At 45.6% G+C, this 17,600-nt stretch overlaps 1 protein-coding gene across 1 annotated transcript; it reads left to right on the forward strand.

Moving 5' to 3' along the window:
* The first annotated feature begins 772 nt into the window (after positions 1–772).
* Positions 773–17,082, forward strand: SINHCAF (SIN3-HDAC complex associated factor). The gene is made up of 6 exons (XM_054167887.1): positions 773–886; positions 11,148–11,296; positions 13,827–13,926; positions 14,895–15,021; positions 15,375–15,525; positions 16,413–17,082. Exons 2-6 carry the CDS (start codon positions 11,169–11,171, stop codon positions 16,573–16,575), a joined length of 669 nt encoding a protein of 222 aa, XP_054023862.1. The 5' UTR covers positions 773–886; positions 11,148–11,168; the 3' UTR covers positions 16,576–17,082.
* Positions 17,083–17,600: the final 518 nt, after the last annotated feature.

Raw genomic sequence — 17,600 nt, forward strand, 5'->3', positions numbered from 1 at the left:
ACATCATGTGCTAATCCTTCTGACATAGCTAGTTTTTTAAAGCAATTTATTTTGACATAACCCACCAGCTGTTTCATAAAGCCACTTTTCCTAAATTGCACAAAAAGCGTTTACCAGAGGTGGTGATGATGTGAATGCTTAAATCACTCATTCTGACACAGCACGAAAAAGAATAAGTGAGCCGCCAATGACTTTTACATCACGTTAAAAGGAACTCTGCATGGGGGAAAAAAAAAAATCAAGAAGAGCAAAAACTTTCTCCTTCATACTCCTAGAGGCTGTGACAGCCTGCCCGCGGGTGCCTTGGGGTTTAGCGGCGGTGTCGCCAGAGCAAGTCCGGCGGCGCTCCGCGCGGAGAGGCACTGGTTGCTGCTGTGGGGTGACGCTAAAAACGGCGCGGGCGCGATGAGCGATGCGCCGCGCTCAGAGCAGCAGGGTGCATCGATTCCCGGTAGCCGACCACGGCCACATCGCGCTGCCGAGCAGACAGGTGCCCGGGACGGCCCAGCACCACGGGGGCTGCTGCTGGGGCCCGGCCGTGCCCACCGGGGGCGGGGCGGGGGAGCGGGCCACGTGCGTGAAGTCATCTCCGCCGTCACAATGGGCAGCACCACCTCCTCCTCCCAGCCTTCCCGCGCGGCCTTTCTCCCTTAAAAGGACAATGGGGCGCTCAAAGCGAGGCAGGCTCGATTGAATAGAATGGAGCCGTGGGAATGGCGCATGCGCAGAGCGGCTGCCCTGGAGGGGCGGGGAGGAGGCGGGGGCGCGGCCTCGCGCGCCCGCGCGGGCTGGCAGAGCGCGGCGAGGTGGGGAGCGCGCGCAGCGGTGGGGCTTGGCCGCGCACCGTACCGACACCGTACCCCGCGTTTGTGAGCGTAAGACAGCGGTGAGTGAGTTCTGCTTCTTTCTTCTGCTTAGGAAGGAGAAAAGAAAAGTACAGCCGAAAGAGAGCGGGAGGCTTAAACAGGGTGTTTTGTTGGGTTTTGGTTCTCTTTCGTTTCGTTTTATCTGTGTGTTCCTGGGGTGGGTTTGTTGGGCTGATTTTTTTTTTTTTTTTTTAAATTTGCATCAGCAGTTGGTGGTTTCTCTTAAGCACAAATTAATCCTGGAGCGTGTCTCTAGTTGTGCCGCGGCGAAAAGACTTTGCCGTCTCAAACAGTTTGACACGCGTGGTGCTTGTGCGCGGCTGTTTCCCTCTTCAGTTAGTGGAGTTTAAAGGAGGTGTTGGCGGGGAGAGGAGCCTCCTGTATTGTTGCAGACCCATCCCGGGAGCTTTGCCGTTGCCCGCCCAAAGCTTCAGTTCTTTGGGATGAAGAGAAGCCAGGTTCCCGAGCATTTAACTCCAATAGTGGTCCCCAGCTGCAGAGCGGGTTAGGTTAAACCGGGCTGCCTGGCGGTGACGGGCCGCGGCTGCCTAGCCTCGCCACGCGGACTACTCGGCACCACCGGCTCTGCCGAGAAGGGGGGACGCGGCCCCGCCGGCTGTGCCTTGCCAGTGTGGAGGGGAGCGGGTGTCACAGGTGCGGCCCCTGACGCGCTCCGCGGAGCGCAGCTCCGCACCTCACACCTGTAGCACCAGCGCGCACAAGTTGGTGCCAATGGGATGGCGGACGGCAGGAGGCTATAGTAGTGCCCGCCATCCATCCCTTCCCTTACGCTGTGATTCACGGGGGAGAGTAGGCAGTTGATTTTTAGTTATCGCTAGTATTTGCGAAGGATGGGGGTCTCTACGCGCCCCGGTACGGGGAAACGTGCTGCTGTGGGCTGGAGTGACACGTGCTGCCGGTCGCACGGGTCTCAGTGTTGGGTTGTGTGGGGCCTTCCCCACATCGGCAGGCGCCGTGCCGCCGACCCCGTGTGGGGTGTTGCCGGTGTGGGGATGGTGTGGCGGGCGGTGATGGCGTCCTGCCGCTCTCGCAGCACAGCGCGAGTGAAAAGTCGCTCCAGTTGCCGTCAGCGTGTGCCCTCGCCCTGCGCCAACAAGTTTTCCGACTTGGCCGGCTTCCGCGGTGTTTGCGCGGAGCGGAGCGGCGGGGCGGCCGGCGTGCCCCCGGCGCGGCACGTAGGCAGCGCCCGGCTGTAAGTGAAAACAAAGGGCTCGCATGTGCTGCGGGCGCCGCGGCTCCCCGGCGCGCCGGAGGAAAGCGCTCGTCTGTGCGGTGCCGGGGGGGGGGTCAGCCCAGGTGTGTGCGGGGGTGTTCGTGGGATAAAACATATCCCGCGGGGGCTGGTGTTTTGTACCGGCTGCCTGCCGGTTCTGGAGGACTTTGGAGGGCTGGTGAAACTTTGGACGCACACGCGGTCCCCTAGCTACCACGCTGCGTACACGGCGTTGGCGTGCGCTGCTGAACAGACGCGCCCCGCTGAGCGCCCCGGGGCAGGCGCAGGGTCTGGGGTCCAGAGTGGTCCGCGTTGTCCCCGCCGCGGCGTGCCCGCGTTGCTGGGAGGTCTGCGACGGCCCTTTGAAGTGCAACTGTTGCCATGTTTGAATTACGTCAGGGCCGAGCCATGAGGTGCCAGCGCGGGGCGGGCGGGGGGTGGGGGCGGCGGCGGGAAGCAGCCATCACCCTGCTGGAGCTGGGGTCGGTGTGCCCGGCGGAGCTGCCGGGGCTCGACCCTCCGTTTCCCGCCGCTTCACCCCCGCCCCCTCGCCGGATGGGGCGGCTGCACCGAGACCGCGTGGTGGGGCGGTGTTTGCGGCGCGGGGGCCGCCTCGCAGCGCCCACCTCCGCGCTTGGAGCTTTCCTCCCCGGCGCGCCGCCTTCCCCTTCCTGTGTTGTTTAAATTTATTTTTAATTTTATTCGCCTTTCAACGCTTGGCAGCCCTGGGAAAGAGGGGTTGGTGCCGCCCGTGTGTGTGCGCCGGTGGCTCCACCTGGCCGGCGGAGCTGCCCGCCTGCGAAAGTAGGTCGTCCGCTCCGGGGGGCAGTCTTTGTTCCCGGCGCTCCCGCGCCTCCGCTCGCCGCGGCCCCCAGCCGCCGAGCGAGTGATCCCGCAGCCCCGCCGGTGGTAACTGTCGGGAGTGGGGCGTCCCGCTGTGCCCCGGTCTGCCGCCGCTACCCCCGCGCCACGCGGTGCTTGGCGGAACGTGGCCGCAGCCGCCGCCTCCCTCACTGCGCCTGTCCTGGGGGCTGCGGGAGCGGCGCGACCCGAACTCTCACCTCAGCCATCTTCTGTCACTACTATTTTTTTAAAACCTTGGGAGTTCTGAGTCGGGGAAAGTCTACTAGTCGCGCTCTCACTTTCGTGACATAAAAGTTGCCGTCTCCTCTCGAGCACCCGTCTCCGGGTCTTGTAGCTGAAGAGATTTAAAGGGACCTGCCAAACCTGTTGTTTTTCGGGTTTTCCTTAGCGCAGCCATCAGGGCTGAATCGTGCCTGGCCCGGGACTCCCCCAGCCTCGCCGGCGGGAATAACCCTGGTTCATCCTTCAAAGAGCCTTGTCTTCCTCAGTTCGCTGCCGGGCAGTCCTTTGGACCCAAATTATTCAATAACCGTTAAAAATAGCTTTAAAAGTTTGTAACAGTGCCCCGGCGTTGTAGTTCTGTAGGCGGCTGCTGCAGGATGCTGCCCCTCAACCTGCTACCCTGTGCCTGAAGCACGTGCCTCTTGGCAGGGCTGAAGGCAGGCACTCTGCCCCCCCGCCTTGGAGTGGGGAGATGAGGCCCAGTGTCTAGAATTGAGCCCAGAACTTAAACAGCATCGCATTTTTTGGTGGAGACCGAATAATAAACTTGAGCACAACTGAAGTGTGATGCTTTTTCATCTTGAGTTTTAATTCGGTGCTAGTGGAAGGTGGTGGGTTGACATCCATGGAGGCATCAGCTTATCCATTTTACAAGGCAAACCAGGAGGGTAATGATTCTTCAGTAAACCCTTTTACTACTGTGTATTTGCTTCCAAAGGTAAGACTGTTACTCCCAGCTGTGCTCAGGGTGTGTGCTGTTGGAAGCCCCTTTGTCCCTGGTCTGCACATAGCCAGATTCACTGTAATTTACAGTTGTGGGTGTTGTTTTGGTTTTGCGTTTTAATAAAGATTGCATAAACTCTGCAGCACAGGGGCAGACAGTGAACTGGAGGCCTTTCTGCTGGCACCAGTGGACACTGGACTCCTTTGGCATCCAGGTAGATTCCAGTTGTCTTGGTATCTGTGGTTCATGGTAGACAATCAGCAAATAACAAGTGGGATTTTGAAGCATACCCACAGGCATGCCCTATCCAGTTCCCACTGAAAGTAGGTGGGATTGAGTGCCAGAGCTTCTGGGGAAAAAATTCCTCCTTGCTTCTCTCCCAGCCCCTAGATTCAGAAAGGATCTAATTGCCCATATTTGCAGTATTTCCTTTAAAAAGAAATCGTTGCTGACTTCTTACAGTAGATGTCAAAAGATACAATAAATTTACACAGGTTAAAAATAACCAGCATTAAAACTGACGGTTTGTTGTCTTACTCATGCTGAAACATCTCTTTTCTGTCTCACCAGACTTTCTGCTTTGCATTGATTCTTAACACCTGATGCTTTGTACCTCTTTGGTAATGACATGAATGACATGCATAGTCGTACCAGACAACAAACTTCTTCAGAATTACACCCCTTGTAGCACTTTTAACTGAAAAGAACTGAGTGCGCTGAGGCTTGAAAACTTGAGTGGTTAAGCAGAATGGACGGGTGGGACTCCATTTCATGACTCAAATCTTTACCTTTCTGTAGAATGTGCATAGTCCAAAGTCCAAGGGAAATGACCAGTAATATTACTTAAGGACATGGAAATATGTCCTTTTTAAAGTAGTCACTTCTTCAGCTCTTCTGTCAAATAATTACTAGTATGTTGCCTTCTAAAAAAAGAAAAAAAAAAAGAAAGCCCTAAACTGTTCAGTGTCTCAGGATCTCAATTATCTGTGATGCTTTTCCAATAGCAGGTGGTTGCAAACAGCATCATAACAGCTGCAGTGGCTATACTGAGATTAGCAATCACAGACTGAACTCCAGCACTTGCTTGAGAACATCCCAGGATTTCCTTTCAGGGCTCCTGATCAAGCCGAGTGTCGTGTTAGGCCACAGAGGCTAGGGGTGGGGGGTGTAGTTCTCTTTCAAGATGGAATGCCTGCAGGTGGGACAGGTTTGGGATTTTTTTTTTTTTTTACACACTCCCCACCCTGCAGGTATTACTGGTTACTGTTTTCATGCTTTGCCCTATCTCTTCTGAAGCACACCAGTTTAGTGGAACACTCAAGTGGCTTAGCCTTTCACTTCTTTTGCCTAAATTGGTTAGGTACTTCTTTCTGCTGAAGTTCAGCAGCTAAGTGTGCTCCTTTGAGACTTGACTGCTTCTGAAAACTTAGAACAGTTTGTGACCCAGTTAGGATGCTGTGGAGGCTCAAATGTGATGGGGAAAGGGCCAGTTTGATAGGTGCTTTGTCGTTACTGCCAGTTGCATCTAGGGTGTTATTTCACTGCAGCACCAAGCACACAACAGTAGCTGAAGACAGCTACCAGCAAGAGTCACCAGAGGAAAGATGCCTGAAGATGTGGTTTCACACAGCTCCAAGTGAAAACTCCACAGAGGATGCTGTTTTGTTCAGATGTGCCTGGGCTGTAAGCAGCCAAATACAGCTTTCTTCCAAGTAAAGTTGTTTTGGGTGGAGAGAGGAAGGGAAGTGGAAGGAAAATCTGAGGACATAGGATACTAAAGAGTGTGTGCAGTATAAATAATTCTAAGGTTATGTATGGTTGTTGGAAGTAAGTCACTGTTTTGAGATACAAGGTTAGCTAACAGTGTAAAATAAAGCTGCATTTTCAGTTCTGTCAAATTAGTTTGATCTCTTACTTCCTTGGAGCATTCTGGCTTGTTAAAATACGTTTTTCTGGGGTCCAGTTTTAACTTATATTCCAAAGTTTCTTTGTGTGGCATGTAAACTTAGTGGGGAGGTATGTTTACATTGAGTCTCTGGTATAGATCATCTCCTCTGTTGATGTACAATTCTCTCTCTCTCAGTTGATTTTTCAGGAGAGGTATTGCAATTAATTTTAGCAGAGAGACGGGCCCAAGAATTTATTAGCAAGACAAGTAACTCAGCTTCTGGCGCCATAGACGGCTCTGGAAGCATTTTTCGTGTATGTGCCTGTGCCTAGGTGTGTGCACTTGCAGATGCAAAAGCCAGAGCATGTATATTCTTTCTGTGTTAAGGTCTGTGTTTCTTTTCCTTAAAAAAAAAGAAAGAAAAAACAAAGGTACTATTTTGGCTATGTTTCTTAGTTCCAGTGAAATGCTGTAGAGATGATTATTGTGAGGCTGAGCTAAGGCTGTTTTGTACAGAGAAGGGAAAAATCGCGTTATTGGCAGGGTTTCTCCTCCTCTCTGACAGTGTACTGGCAGTCTTGGGTTGCACAAAGGGTGAATGATATACTGTCAGTGAGAAGAATGGACAGAGGGGAAGGTACTAAGTAGCTGGACTGACATCTCTGCTCTCTCTTAACCTCAGGGAATGTTTCTCTTTCAAGCTTTGCAAGAAGCAGGTGAGCATGTTTCTTCCGACTGGCCTGGTAATGGCCTGGTAATCGTGTTACAAAGGGAGACATGCTTGCCTTCTAGGAATTCTTTGCTTTCTACTACAAAGGGTTTTCATTCTTCTTGGGTGATCAGAAAGAATGCAGAAAGAATCTGGAATAGCAAATGAAAGTGGCCCAGCTTCTCTTATTTTAAAATCTCAAAGAGTTCAGAAGTTCTCTCTTAACTTAAACTTCATGAGCACCTGAAGTAATACCTACTTTTAATTTAGGCCATCAAATTAACTTTGTGGAGAAAACTAAGCACCAAATTCTAGTCCTGACAGGTAGTGAAAACAGAAACCCCATTTTCACACACACAAAGCATGCTGCTTTGTACTAGCCCTTCACAAATATAATAAGCAGGGTGTGTTGGTGTGTTTTATTATTCTCCACCTACATTATTGTTCTCTGCCTGACTCCAACAAATTTTTTTGCAAGGCAAGTCTCTCTTTTGGTGCTACTTTTCCAAAAGTGAGAGTCCAAATCACCGAAGCAGTTGTTTAAAGTAAAACATTGGGGAATAGCAACTTCTCCTTTTGCAGGGGGGCCAGGGAGGAAGAAGACTGGGGGTTTTTTCCCCTCTCTTGAGGGAATACTGCTCTTCTACTGTGGCAGGTGTATCTCCATTTCTGCAGAATGACAAATACCACTAAGATTTCTGATTATTTGCTGGTGAGCCATCCCTTTTAATTCTGTGCAGCTGCTGATTAAAAATAAAAAAAAGGCATATATTTTAATTACACGCTTAAATAACATTAATAACATGCTTAGATTCAGTGAAATAAGCTTGTGTAATGCTTTTAAACTTCTGTGGAAATTACTTCATTCCTAATTGCCATCTTTTTATCTGTCACAGATTTCAAATGGTTAAGCTTCAACAGCTAAGGTTCAGGTGTTACAGGAGCTGGCAGTCTAACTCTCTTCTTTTAATTTGAGATCTAAATTGCAAAGCTTTCAAGTTAAATCTTTTAGAGGGCACAGCCATATATATATATATATTTCAAAATACATAGTAACTATTGAGATTTCCAGCTGACAGAATATTTATTGTATAATGGTCAAATGGCAGCTCTTTAGGATTAAATGTGTTAACTGGACTGATGCCTTCCATTTATAACTTCAGTTATATTTGATGCATTTGTTGGAGAAATCTGCTTTACTCATTGCTTTCCTGCTAGCTCTTCCCCAATTCAGGCATGATATATGGTAATACTGTTGCTGACCATTCATCAAGTGGGAAACAGATGGCACTAGTTTCCCTTGTATTGAAAGATGGTGCTGAAAGGCTGCTCCTGTGAGAATGGCAGGAACAATACAAACCAAAATATTTTCAGAATATATGTGTCTGATGCCAGCCTTTGCCAGAACATGAATTGTAAAATGTGCATCATGTTCTACTGTGGTATAAATAGCAGCTGGTGACAGAGGTCATCTTGTCTGCGTCTGGATTTCTGGAAGCAACTGGGTTAGAAAGTAAATCACATTATTGATATGAGTTCTGTGTCTTGCCCTGTAGCAGTAATGTTCTTGCTGCTTAAGTTTCGCTGTGCTGATGAACTTTGTGTCTTTTACTTTCTAAAGAAAAGCACCAGACCACAGACTTAACGTTGGGGTAGTCAAACAAAATTTAAAATTGCTATTGAGTAGTTGAAAATTCCCACATGAACATGCAACTGGAACTCCAGAGGCTTGTTAAACACGGTGTCCTCAAGAGACTGTCTCTTCAAGAGAAGCGCATTGGAAGCTAGGAAACAAAAATACATATTCTTAAGTGTTTGGCTAGACACTCTGTTGTTTATTTGTCTTGATAGTCCAGGGATACTAATCTGATTTGACTCTGCCTTCATTGCATTGGCTACATGTCCCTGAAAACATGTGGAAGCAGTAGGACAGAGTAGTTTTGAGTCTCATCATCCTAAACAAATCCATTCAGCAGGTCACTAGCTCTGTAACTTCCTTTAATTATAGCTGCTCCTGGCTTCCAGGACAATGCTGTGCTAGCAGAGGGAGCAGAAGCCTAACAGCATTTGGGGTGACTGCTGGCTGTTTGCACAAGCTGTCCTTGGGTCAGCCTAGCTGTAGCTTTGCTCCTTGTGCTGCAGATGTTCCTTCTGTCTCTCTCCTAAGCCTGAAGGGTCTCCTTTGCATTCAGCTCATGTGGGTCTCTTGCTTTAACAGGCTTTGCCAGGGGTTTGGTGAAGACAAGTTTTCACAGAGTTGACTTGTGTCTTTCTACGTATTTATGCAATAGTGATTGCAAGGAGACCAACCTCAGTGGGCACCAAGTGGTCTTGTATTATAATATGTTAGACTGAAACACAAACCTGTACACTGTCAGCTGGATAGGGGTTCCTTAATGGATTTAGTGTAAAAGTATTATCCAATGATACTGGATAAATGTTTTGCTTTTCTCTTTTTCTTAGGAGCCTGGGAACTTTCTGTGGAACCTTGTACATTTATTTTGCAATGCCACTGGGCTCTGATATTTCCCTCTGAAGTGGGAGGATGTATTTTTGTCTCTGTCAAGGACTGTGTCTAGGCCTTGTTGGTTCACGAGCTTTTGCTGTGATCCTGTGAAAATGCATGGAATCTTTTCCCTCACATGTCAGTAAAGGAAGCATGATGCTGGCTATGGTGTGTTTTTTGACCTCGCCTGAACCTGCTTTTCAAATTACTTTATTGCTGTAATGATGTGGCAAGTCTTGGGGCTATAGACTGAATATTTCAGGTTAATTTTCTCTGGTTTCTCTAGAGGATATTAGAATTATGTCCCTCACTATGTCCCTGGAGGTGGAAGATTTGGAAACAGGTCCCTCTGCCACATGTATTCACCAGTAACGCAAGCTGGGTTGCTGGGACTTGACAGACTTTGGAACTGAGATGTGATTAGGAGTTGTCGCTCTCTAGAGTTGCCCACGAGTGATGGAGAATTCTGCTCTTTCCTCAAATTCTGCCTGAGCTATTTGGTCTTTCAGTAGTATTTGTGAAGAGGAGAGAGTTTTCTGTCAGCTTCTTCAACTTGGCCTTTAGTTAAGGGAAGAGGGGGAATCTCATGTTACTTGTGTGATTCCATCTAATATTAATTTTTTGGAAGGAGGAGCTCTCAGCAGTGGGTCCCTATTCTCATGGAACTTTTTGCAGCTGGTGGCCAGTCTCCTCTGATCAATTAATATGTGATAAGCAGCAGAGGTGGCTGCTCACTCCCTGCAGTGGGTGGTTTAGGCAAACGTGGCAGCGTGGTCTATTTAAGAGAACATCTTGGAACAGTCCCTGCCTGTGTTATGAGACTGATACTCGGTGGCCTGTGAGGACTTGCTGTGTGTCCAGGCCCTGTGCCAGGGAAGCACCAACATTGTTCTGTTGTTGGTTTGGTTTTTTTTTAAATGCTTGTGGGAGCTGTCTTTGCCCTGACAGCACATCATGCAGTGTCAAACTGCATAACAGGAGTCTGCGAAGTCTGCACTGGGGAGTAACTGGCTCCTGGGGAGGACTGATTTGGTGGTGGTGACATTGAAGGGGTCTTTTTGGTGGTGGGTGCAGTAAATCCACTTGTAAGTAACTTTAAAAAAAAACCTGCCTGATAAACATCTCCACTGTTTGTTACCTGCTCTCATAGCAAATTCTAGCCCAGGTGTACTGAAAAGGATAGGCAGACCCCCAAGAGCAGCATGCCTTTTGGCTTTCTGAGCCAGCACTGAGTTTGCAGAGCTGATGTTGAAGAAAACACAACCTCTCTGTAAATGGAGTAGCTTTTGCTCCAGTGTCATTGGCTGTGGCTGGGATGTGGTAGGTGGAGGCTGAAATTTGCCTCAGGGTCCTGCTCCTTGGCCTTTTTCTAGACAGGGTTCCTTCCCATGGAAAGCAGGGCGGGGAAGGCAGGCGGGAGGGCAAGAACTGAGCTTGTGCTGACACGGAGCTGGGTTGTGTCTGGGATGCTCACTCAGGCCTGAGAATCAAGAAGTGCTCCTGGGTCCTGCAGTGCAGACACGGCCATTGAGGGCTGGGTGGGACTCCACCCTGCTGCTTTCAGAGTGGCTTTTCAGGTATGTCTGCCCAGCAGCCTGGAGGTATGACGGCAGTTCATTTAAAATTACTCCTACTCACTTTCGACAAAGTTTGGCAGGGTTGATTCCAACAGACATTGGTGATGATGAGGTAGTAGTTCCAGTGACCCAGGGTTCAGCTGCCAATGATTTATCCAGGGGCTCAGGCAGGTTCAGAGAGTCTGTCCTGCAGCCTGTTTTGCTACATACATAGGGCTTTCATTAGCCAAGTCAGCTGCATTCACACCTCTGGGATGTGCTGTTGCGGATGTGCCCTTAGAGTAGAATCGTACAGTAAATGAACTTGTCATGAGTCCTGCTGGGCATTGCTTAATAATAGTATAGCTGTTGTTAATGATAACTTTATTTCTTTATATTAAGAGTGCATTCGAGGTGTATCTGCTCTTCTGAGGCAATGCAGGATAAAGCCGTGGCTTAATCTAGCAGTATTCCATGCTGTATTATAATGTACTTTTGATTTGCCCACTGTATTGCCTAGATGTTTCTTTCTGTATCTGACAGTGATAAGTAACACCAGTTCCTGTTTGTTTTTACAGGCTACAGCTGGGTAGGGAAAGATGTTTGGCTTTCACAAACCGAAGATGTATCGGAGTATAGAAGGCTGCTGTATTTGCAGAGCTAAGTCTTCCAGTTCTCGTTTCACTGACAGCAAACGTTACGAAAAGGATTTTCAGAACTGTTTTGGGTAAGATTCTTTCTTTAGTCAACATCATAGTGTTGATCTCCAAGCCACAAAACTGACATATCCCTCTTTTCTCTGAAGGACTGGAAGATTAGATTAGCAAAGGTGGGTGGCAAGGAAAGGCTGGCTTCAGCTTCCTCCCAACTTTCCTGGCCAGAGCAGGAAGGCCTGGATGCTCTCCTGCTGTGCATGGTACCACTTGTTTGTTGACCTGCTGTTGCTGCCATTGCAGAGCAGCTATAGTATGTAACAGTGAAGAGTCAAGCTTGTGCCTCTCCCACCTCACAGCATCTGTGGGGATTTAGTGCCTTCTCAGGCTGTGCATTTGGCACTTGTTCCTTAGAGGTATATATTCTCATACAAGACAGTAAACAGCACAGGTCTACAGAGGTTTTCTGTGACTCTGAACATTCAAGTATCATAGATGGTGAATAAATATTTAGTAGTTCGAGCAGGGTTTTGCGGTCTACACTGTTTCAGGTACTGATGCCTTTGTTCAAATAGGGCATGTATAAACATGTTATTAAAACTTCTCACTGGAAACCCATTCTCATGGAAAGTGAGCATCAAGTAATTAGCTTTCCAATTAGATAATGCTGCATATAATGCTATGTGAAAGCATTGGTACACAAAACTATAAATGCCAGTGATTTCTTGTACCAGCTGCTGTGACCTTTTAACTTTTTTAGAAACACTTTCAAAGTACTTAGAAATTCTTTATAAATGTGTGTCCCTGAATTGACAGCACAGGAAATTCTTCTGTGGCAGCTTGTAATTATTTTTTTACTGTCATTTTTTTTTTTTTTTTTCTGAGCCAGTAAGAATTTCTCCTTTTTATGCTGCATTGTTCGATGAAATCATTTCCCCTGGAAAAACTCTGTGTTGTCTATAGATTTTTCTGCTGTTTCTTTCGAGTTTTGTTGGACTACCTCTCATCAAAATCTTAGGCACAAGTGGAACTTTTCATGCAGTATATTAAAAACCATATGTACATATTAGTATGGCTACTCTCGTCTCCAGTGCTTAACTTGGTGTGTAAATCTTTGCAATCTTTAGAAATCTGTTCTTTCCCCCACACATTTTTCTTGAAACACTCTTTTCATGTACACATTTTATATTTTATATAAAATATTTTGTATTTACCATGGCCTTTTGTACATAAACGTGGTGCTGAGAGTTTCCCTTATCGTATTTCTCGGCTATTGTCCTTGGCAATGGAATCACTGTGTGAAGACTCCATTGCTTTTGTTTTTTTTCATGTTGCTGTTAACTACAGTAAAGAAGCTTGCTGTATGTATACAAGGGCCTCTGGTCTTCTGCTATCTGAAATATATTTGTCAAGGTAAAAATGCAGTCTTAACACTGAGCAAATAATGGCTTACCTGAGCCTGCCCCATCTATAAATGCTTCAAAGTCTTCCCATTTAAATAGCTGAAAAAAAATTACACTGTATCTCATTTATATTTCTTTTAGTGTAAATTAGGAGCAGAGATCATTTCTGAAGAAAGGTCTTTCAAGGAAGCAAGTGTTGCTGTCATTCCAGTGACTGCTGTTTCTGAAATCTTATCCTATGCTTATGCAGGAAGAGTGTGTGTGGTGGATTGAAATTACCCCCCAACTAATTTGGCAAAAACTACGCCCAAAATAAATTGCCAGAGCAGCTCAGATTGGGATGGAAGCAAATGAAGCTATATTTGCAAGCCAACTAAAATTTAGAAATATGAAATGCAATGAATATGTACAAAATACACAATATATGTACTCTCTCTATATATATTTACAATTTGTAAACAGCACAAACTCCTCAGAGCCCCCCTGGATGGATCCAGGAGGACCTGTTTACCTCCACCCCAACTCCCCCCCGCCCCTTCCCATTACCTTACACAGTAGTCAAAACAGAGATACTCTGGTAAGGCCACAAAAGAGAGAGTTGCAAGCAGAAGTGACAGAAGGAGAAAAGAACTGTTTATGTCTCTGTTCTATATTCCCATTAGCAATCCAATGAATTATATAGACTTAATTATTTTCCTTTTGCATCCAATGTCCCCCTTCAAACTGTAAAAGTGTGTCTATAGGTGGCATCTCTTACTTATCCTTGAAGCTCTATGTGAAAGTTAAGAGCTGAATAAGCTTCTGTCAGGTCTCCGAGGTCTGTTCTCAAATTTGCATTCAAAGAGTATGATTATTCCTCCTCCCTCCTTCTCCATGCAAACCAACCCACCAGAGACCTGTGTGGTTTTCTTGGTTGGTTTGGGTTTTTTAAGAAAAAAGCAAAACTAAATGAAGGTGCAGGACTCTTGTTTTTAGTGCCCCTCTAGAGTCAGTTTACAAAACATTTTATTTCTAAGAGAGCTTTTGGCATGTGAGAGCTGGTCTTTAAATTGTGGTATTTGACCACCACATGTAGAATTGCAATGCCTGAAAAACAGAACTTGAGAACCCTTCTTTTCCAGAAATTTTAATGCTCCTTGCTGTTACCAAATGGAGAGGGATGCTTTTATTAACAAGTGATGTTTGCTTTTGTTTTTACCAGGCTTCATGAGGCCCGCTCAGGAGATATTTGCAATGCCTGTGTCCTTTTGGTGAAAAGATGGAAAAAATTGCCAGCAGGATCCAAAAAAAACTGGAATCATGTTAGTAATTTTTCTCTTCCACCCAAAAACTAACTTATCTCTGTCTTAGCCTATCATGCTAGAGAGGGGAAAAGCTATCTGAAAACAACCCTTCTCCTACAGGGGAGGTGCAGGCAAGAATTTTGTAGTTGCTATTTACCTCACACTCTCTCTTCCCACCCTTGGCATCCCTAAATCCTTCCTGGAGTATTTCCTGTTACATGGCTCTTCTCTGTCTTCATTTGGCTTGCATGCAAATGGTGATTATGCAAGCCAGGATGGAGTCACAGACTAACTTGCCTTGTAATTCCTTGTTTTCACAAGCTCATAACTTTATCCAGAAGTCTCTTATGACACTCAAAACATTTCAGATTTGGCCTCTATCCAAAACTGGTCGTGCCTTTGTTTTTTTCAAATAGTTTGAACAAGCAAGGTGACTTGCTCAAGCAACACATAAATCCATGTTGCTTAGTCAGATAATTACAGTGACTAATATCTTGCAGCTATTTGCACTCACATATTTTGGTTTGATACATCTAATTCAGTCTGGGCCTCGGGCTGGGAAGATGATCAAGATTCTTTGTATATGTTACAATCTTTATTTAGGAAGCCTTGAGGAGAATGAGAGCTAGAACTATAATTATTTACTACCCGTAACTATTCAGATGCTGAATTGATTACTTTTTAAAAAAGTCAAACACTTAACTGAACCTCTGTTGGCTTAAACAACTGTTGTCTACTAAATTGAACGTGTCAGGAATAGAAATAAGGCAAAAGTTGAAATGCATGTGCTTTTAAAACTGATTTGTTGCATTTTTTTACAGGCTCAGCCTGTTAAAACCAGACAAATGAAATATAAGTATTGTTGCACAGAACTGTTTAACTAAATTAGTTTTGAACACCTTCAGCTATGTCAGTACAGTTAGCTTGTCTAAAGCAGTATCTGGGCATGATGCAGAAGTATTATGTATGCTTTTTCTCTGGTTTAGGTGGTAGATGCCAGGGCTGGACCCAGTCTTAAGACAACATTGAAACCAAAGAAAATGAAAACTCTGTCTGGAAGCAGAATAAAGAGCAACCAAATCAGCAAACTGCAAAAGGAATTCAAACGGCACAGTGAGTGGATCCAGAGAAATTTTGGCATTGTAATTTGACCTCCCCTAATATAGCTTACTGTTAACTGGCCAAGCTGAATCACTGACTAGATTCAATTGTATGCTCACACATTTGGGTGCTCCCTGTTTTCACAATGTCTCATCATTTGAAGGCTTGGGGAGGAGATAGTATGAAAAGGGCAGGGTGGGCTGCAAGATAGAGGTGAGGAAGCAGTTAGGGGGAGTGGGGAGCCAGGCCTGAAAGTGTAGGCAATTTTAGCTTATGTCCCACACTTAGACTGGAAAGAACTTCTTCATCAAGACCTTGTTGCTGGATGCATGTCCTGATTCTTGCTTATATTCTTTCCCCTACAGATTCCGATGCCCACAGCACCACTTCAAGTGCCTCCCCAGCTCAGTCTCCTTGTTACAGTAACCAGTCTGATGATGGTTCTGACACAGAGCTGAGTGCTGGGTCCAGCAGAACACCAGTTTTCTCCTTTTTAGATCTCACGTATTGGAAAAGGTAAAAAGGCAACAGAATGTGCACTCTGCACAGACAAGAAGTCACTTCATACACACGGTGCTTCATTCTGCTTCAGGAGTTTGCTGCTCCTGAACTTAATTTGTTTCAAGGATATACTCTGTGATTTAAATTATTATACAGTATCTGTCTGCCTTTGGAAAGAAATGCCATGTGTTTAAGACCTTTTCCCCCATCTCCCTCCAGTTCCCTAAATACTAATACACTTGCTGTAGAATATTTATACATTTTTGGGTGTAACAGATAATATTCCTGACTCCTCATCTTGTCTTAAAACTGTGCTCTGTAGATGCAGTGTGCTGCGAAGTAAAACAGTACTCTGAGCATTTGATTTGGTTGACCTGTGATGGTAGTCATTTTAAAAGGGGTGGGGGGTGGGGAAAGGAAGAAACACAACAGCCCAAACTAGTGGGAGGAAAACCACAAGATTTTTCCAGGAGCTGACCAGCTTGTTATCTTTTATTGCCTGTTGTGACACAGTAATCCCTTGTTTAGCTAATTGCTTTATTGAAATTGTTGTGACTTTGCTGCCGCCTCTCAAAGAGTGTTTGCAAGTGCATTGTAGACAAGGTCAGTTCAGCCCAGAGTTGTTTATCTGAAATTTCTCTGGGAAGCAAAATGGGAGACTTAGTTTTATGTAGGTATGGCTTTAGTTCTGGGGTTTTTTTCCTTCTTTCCCACTCCCCAAAGTAGTGCTGTGGCTTTAGCGACAGACCTGTTTTCTTTTTCAGAGAAGCCTTTTCCCTCTTATCCTCTGAGCTGAAGGCTCAGAAAAGTACTTTCTTGGGCCAAACTGATTTTTTTGCATATCTATAAATTCTGTATATTCTAAACATGCAAACTGTTTCTCTTCCTGCCATTTCTTCTAGGCAAAAAGTCTGCTGTGGAATTATTTACAAAGGGCGTTTTGGTGAAGTCCTCATAGACACTCATCTCTTCAAACCTTGCTGTAGCAATAAAAAGTCTGCCACTGAAAAGCCAGAACAAGAAGGACCACAATCCCCAGCAATCTCCACCCAAGAGGAGTGGTGACTTCCTTGGATAGCTGCAGAAGGTTATACAGATCTTCTTATTCTCTGGAAAAAAATACTAGAAAAGTGACTGTTCACTTTGGACACCTGCTATGCTGCCAAAAGACTATTCCCTAGAAGTGTTTTTGGTTGTACTGCTACAATTTCACAAACTCTGAAGCCAGTTTGTATCCTTTCAGAAAGACTGTACATAATATTTAAGATGCTATGGAACACTTAGCAAAGCTGAATGCTGCTGCAAGGTTGTCTAATCTTCCTCCCCCCATCTTGCTTCACAAGTGAATATGAGGATGGGGTTTTGTATATTAAAGTATATGTAGTTCATGTTTCTGTATTGAAAGAAGCAGTGGTTTTGAGGCTTTTTTGTTTGTTTGTTTTCTTAAAGTTGGTAACCTCCTTTAAATCCCCAAGAAAATATTTCATTCTTAGACATATGAGTCAATAAGATGAACTAATAAATAGAAATACTATAAGCCACCTCTCTAGTTATATAAATATATATATTTTCTAAAGGTGTGGAGATCTCCCCCTATACTACTGATGTAACAAAGACAGGTATTTCATCCCTCTTATGTGACACAGACTGGTAAACTGCAGATATCTCTACTACAAGTGGTAGTTATTGAGAAGGCCCCCAACATAAAACGCTCTTCCGAAGGGGTGGGAGAGCTCTTCTCCTTAGCTAAGGAGGAAGATTTACTTATGACTTGAACATAGCAAAATGGGAAGCTACTTTGGTTTAACCCAGCAGCAGACACCCTGAGTTTCATTTAGGAACTGACTAGTGATTATAGATGTACTAAACATCTTGATGCCCATGTTAGGTGTAGATGATGTTCAAAACTGCGTAACTGCTACACATATATATATATATGTTGGTCCACTGCAGCTGATACACGACCATAGACCAGACTTCTGCTGGTTTTGGACCTGGTATAGAACCAAACTCCTCACAAACCAAACAAGACTCTAGTCAAAAGACACAATTTGATCACAGCCTGGGGTCTGGATTTATAATTGCTGCTT

The sequence above is a fragment of the Dryobates pubescens genome, chromosome 15 (assembly GCF_014839835.1).
Source record: "Dryobates pubescens isolate bDryPub1 chromosome 15, bDryPub1.pri, whole genome shotgun sequence".
Lineage (NCBI taxonomy): Eukaryota > Metazoa > Chordata > Aves > Piciformes > Picidae > Dryobates > Dryobates pubescens.

What these genes read in the sequence shown, in the direction of transcription:
- SINHCAF (XM_054167887.1), top strand. Translation starts at nt 11,169, where the DNA reads ATGTTTGGCTTTCACAAACCGAAGATGTATCGGAGTATAGAAGGCTGC. An exon ending in GATTTTCAGAACTGTTTTGG is followed by an intron (nt 11,297 to 13,826) that starts GTAAGATTCTTT and finishes TGTTTTTACCAG; the next exon opens with GCTTCATGAGGCCCGCTCAG. An exon ending in CCAAAAAAAACTGGAATCAT is followed by an intron (nt 13,927 to 14,894) that starts GTTAGTAATTTT and finishes TCTCTGGTTTAG; the next exon opens with GTGGTAGATGCCAGGGCTGG.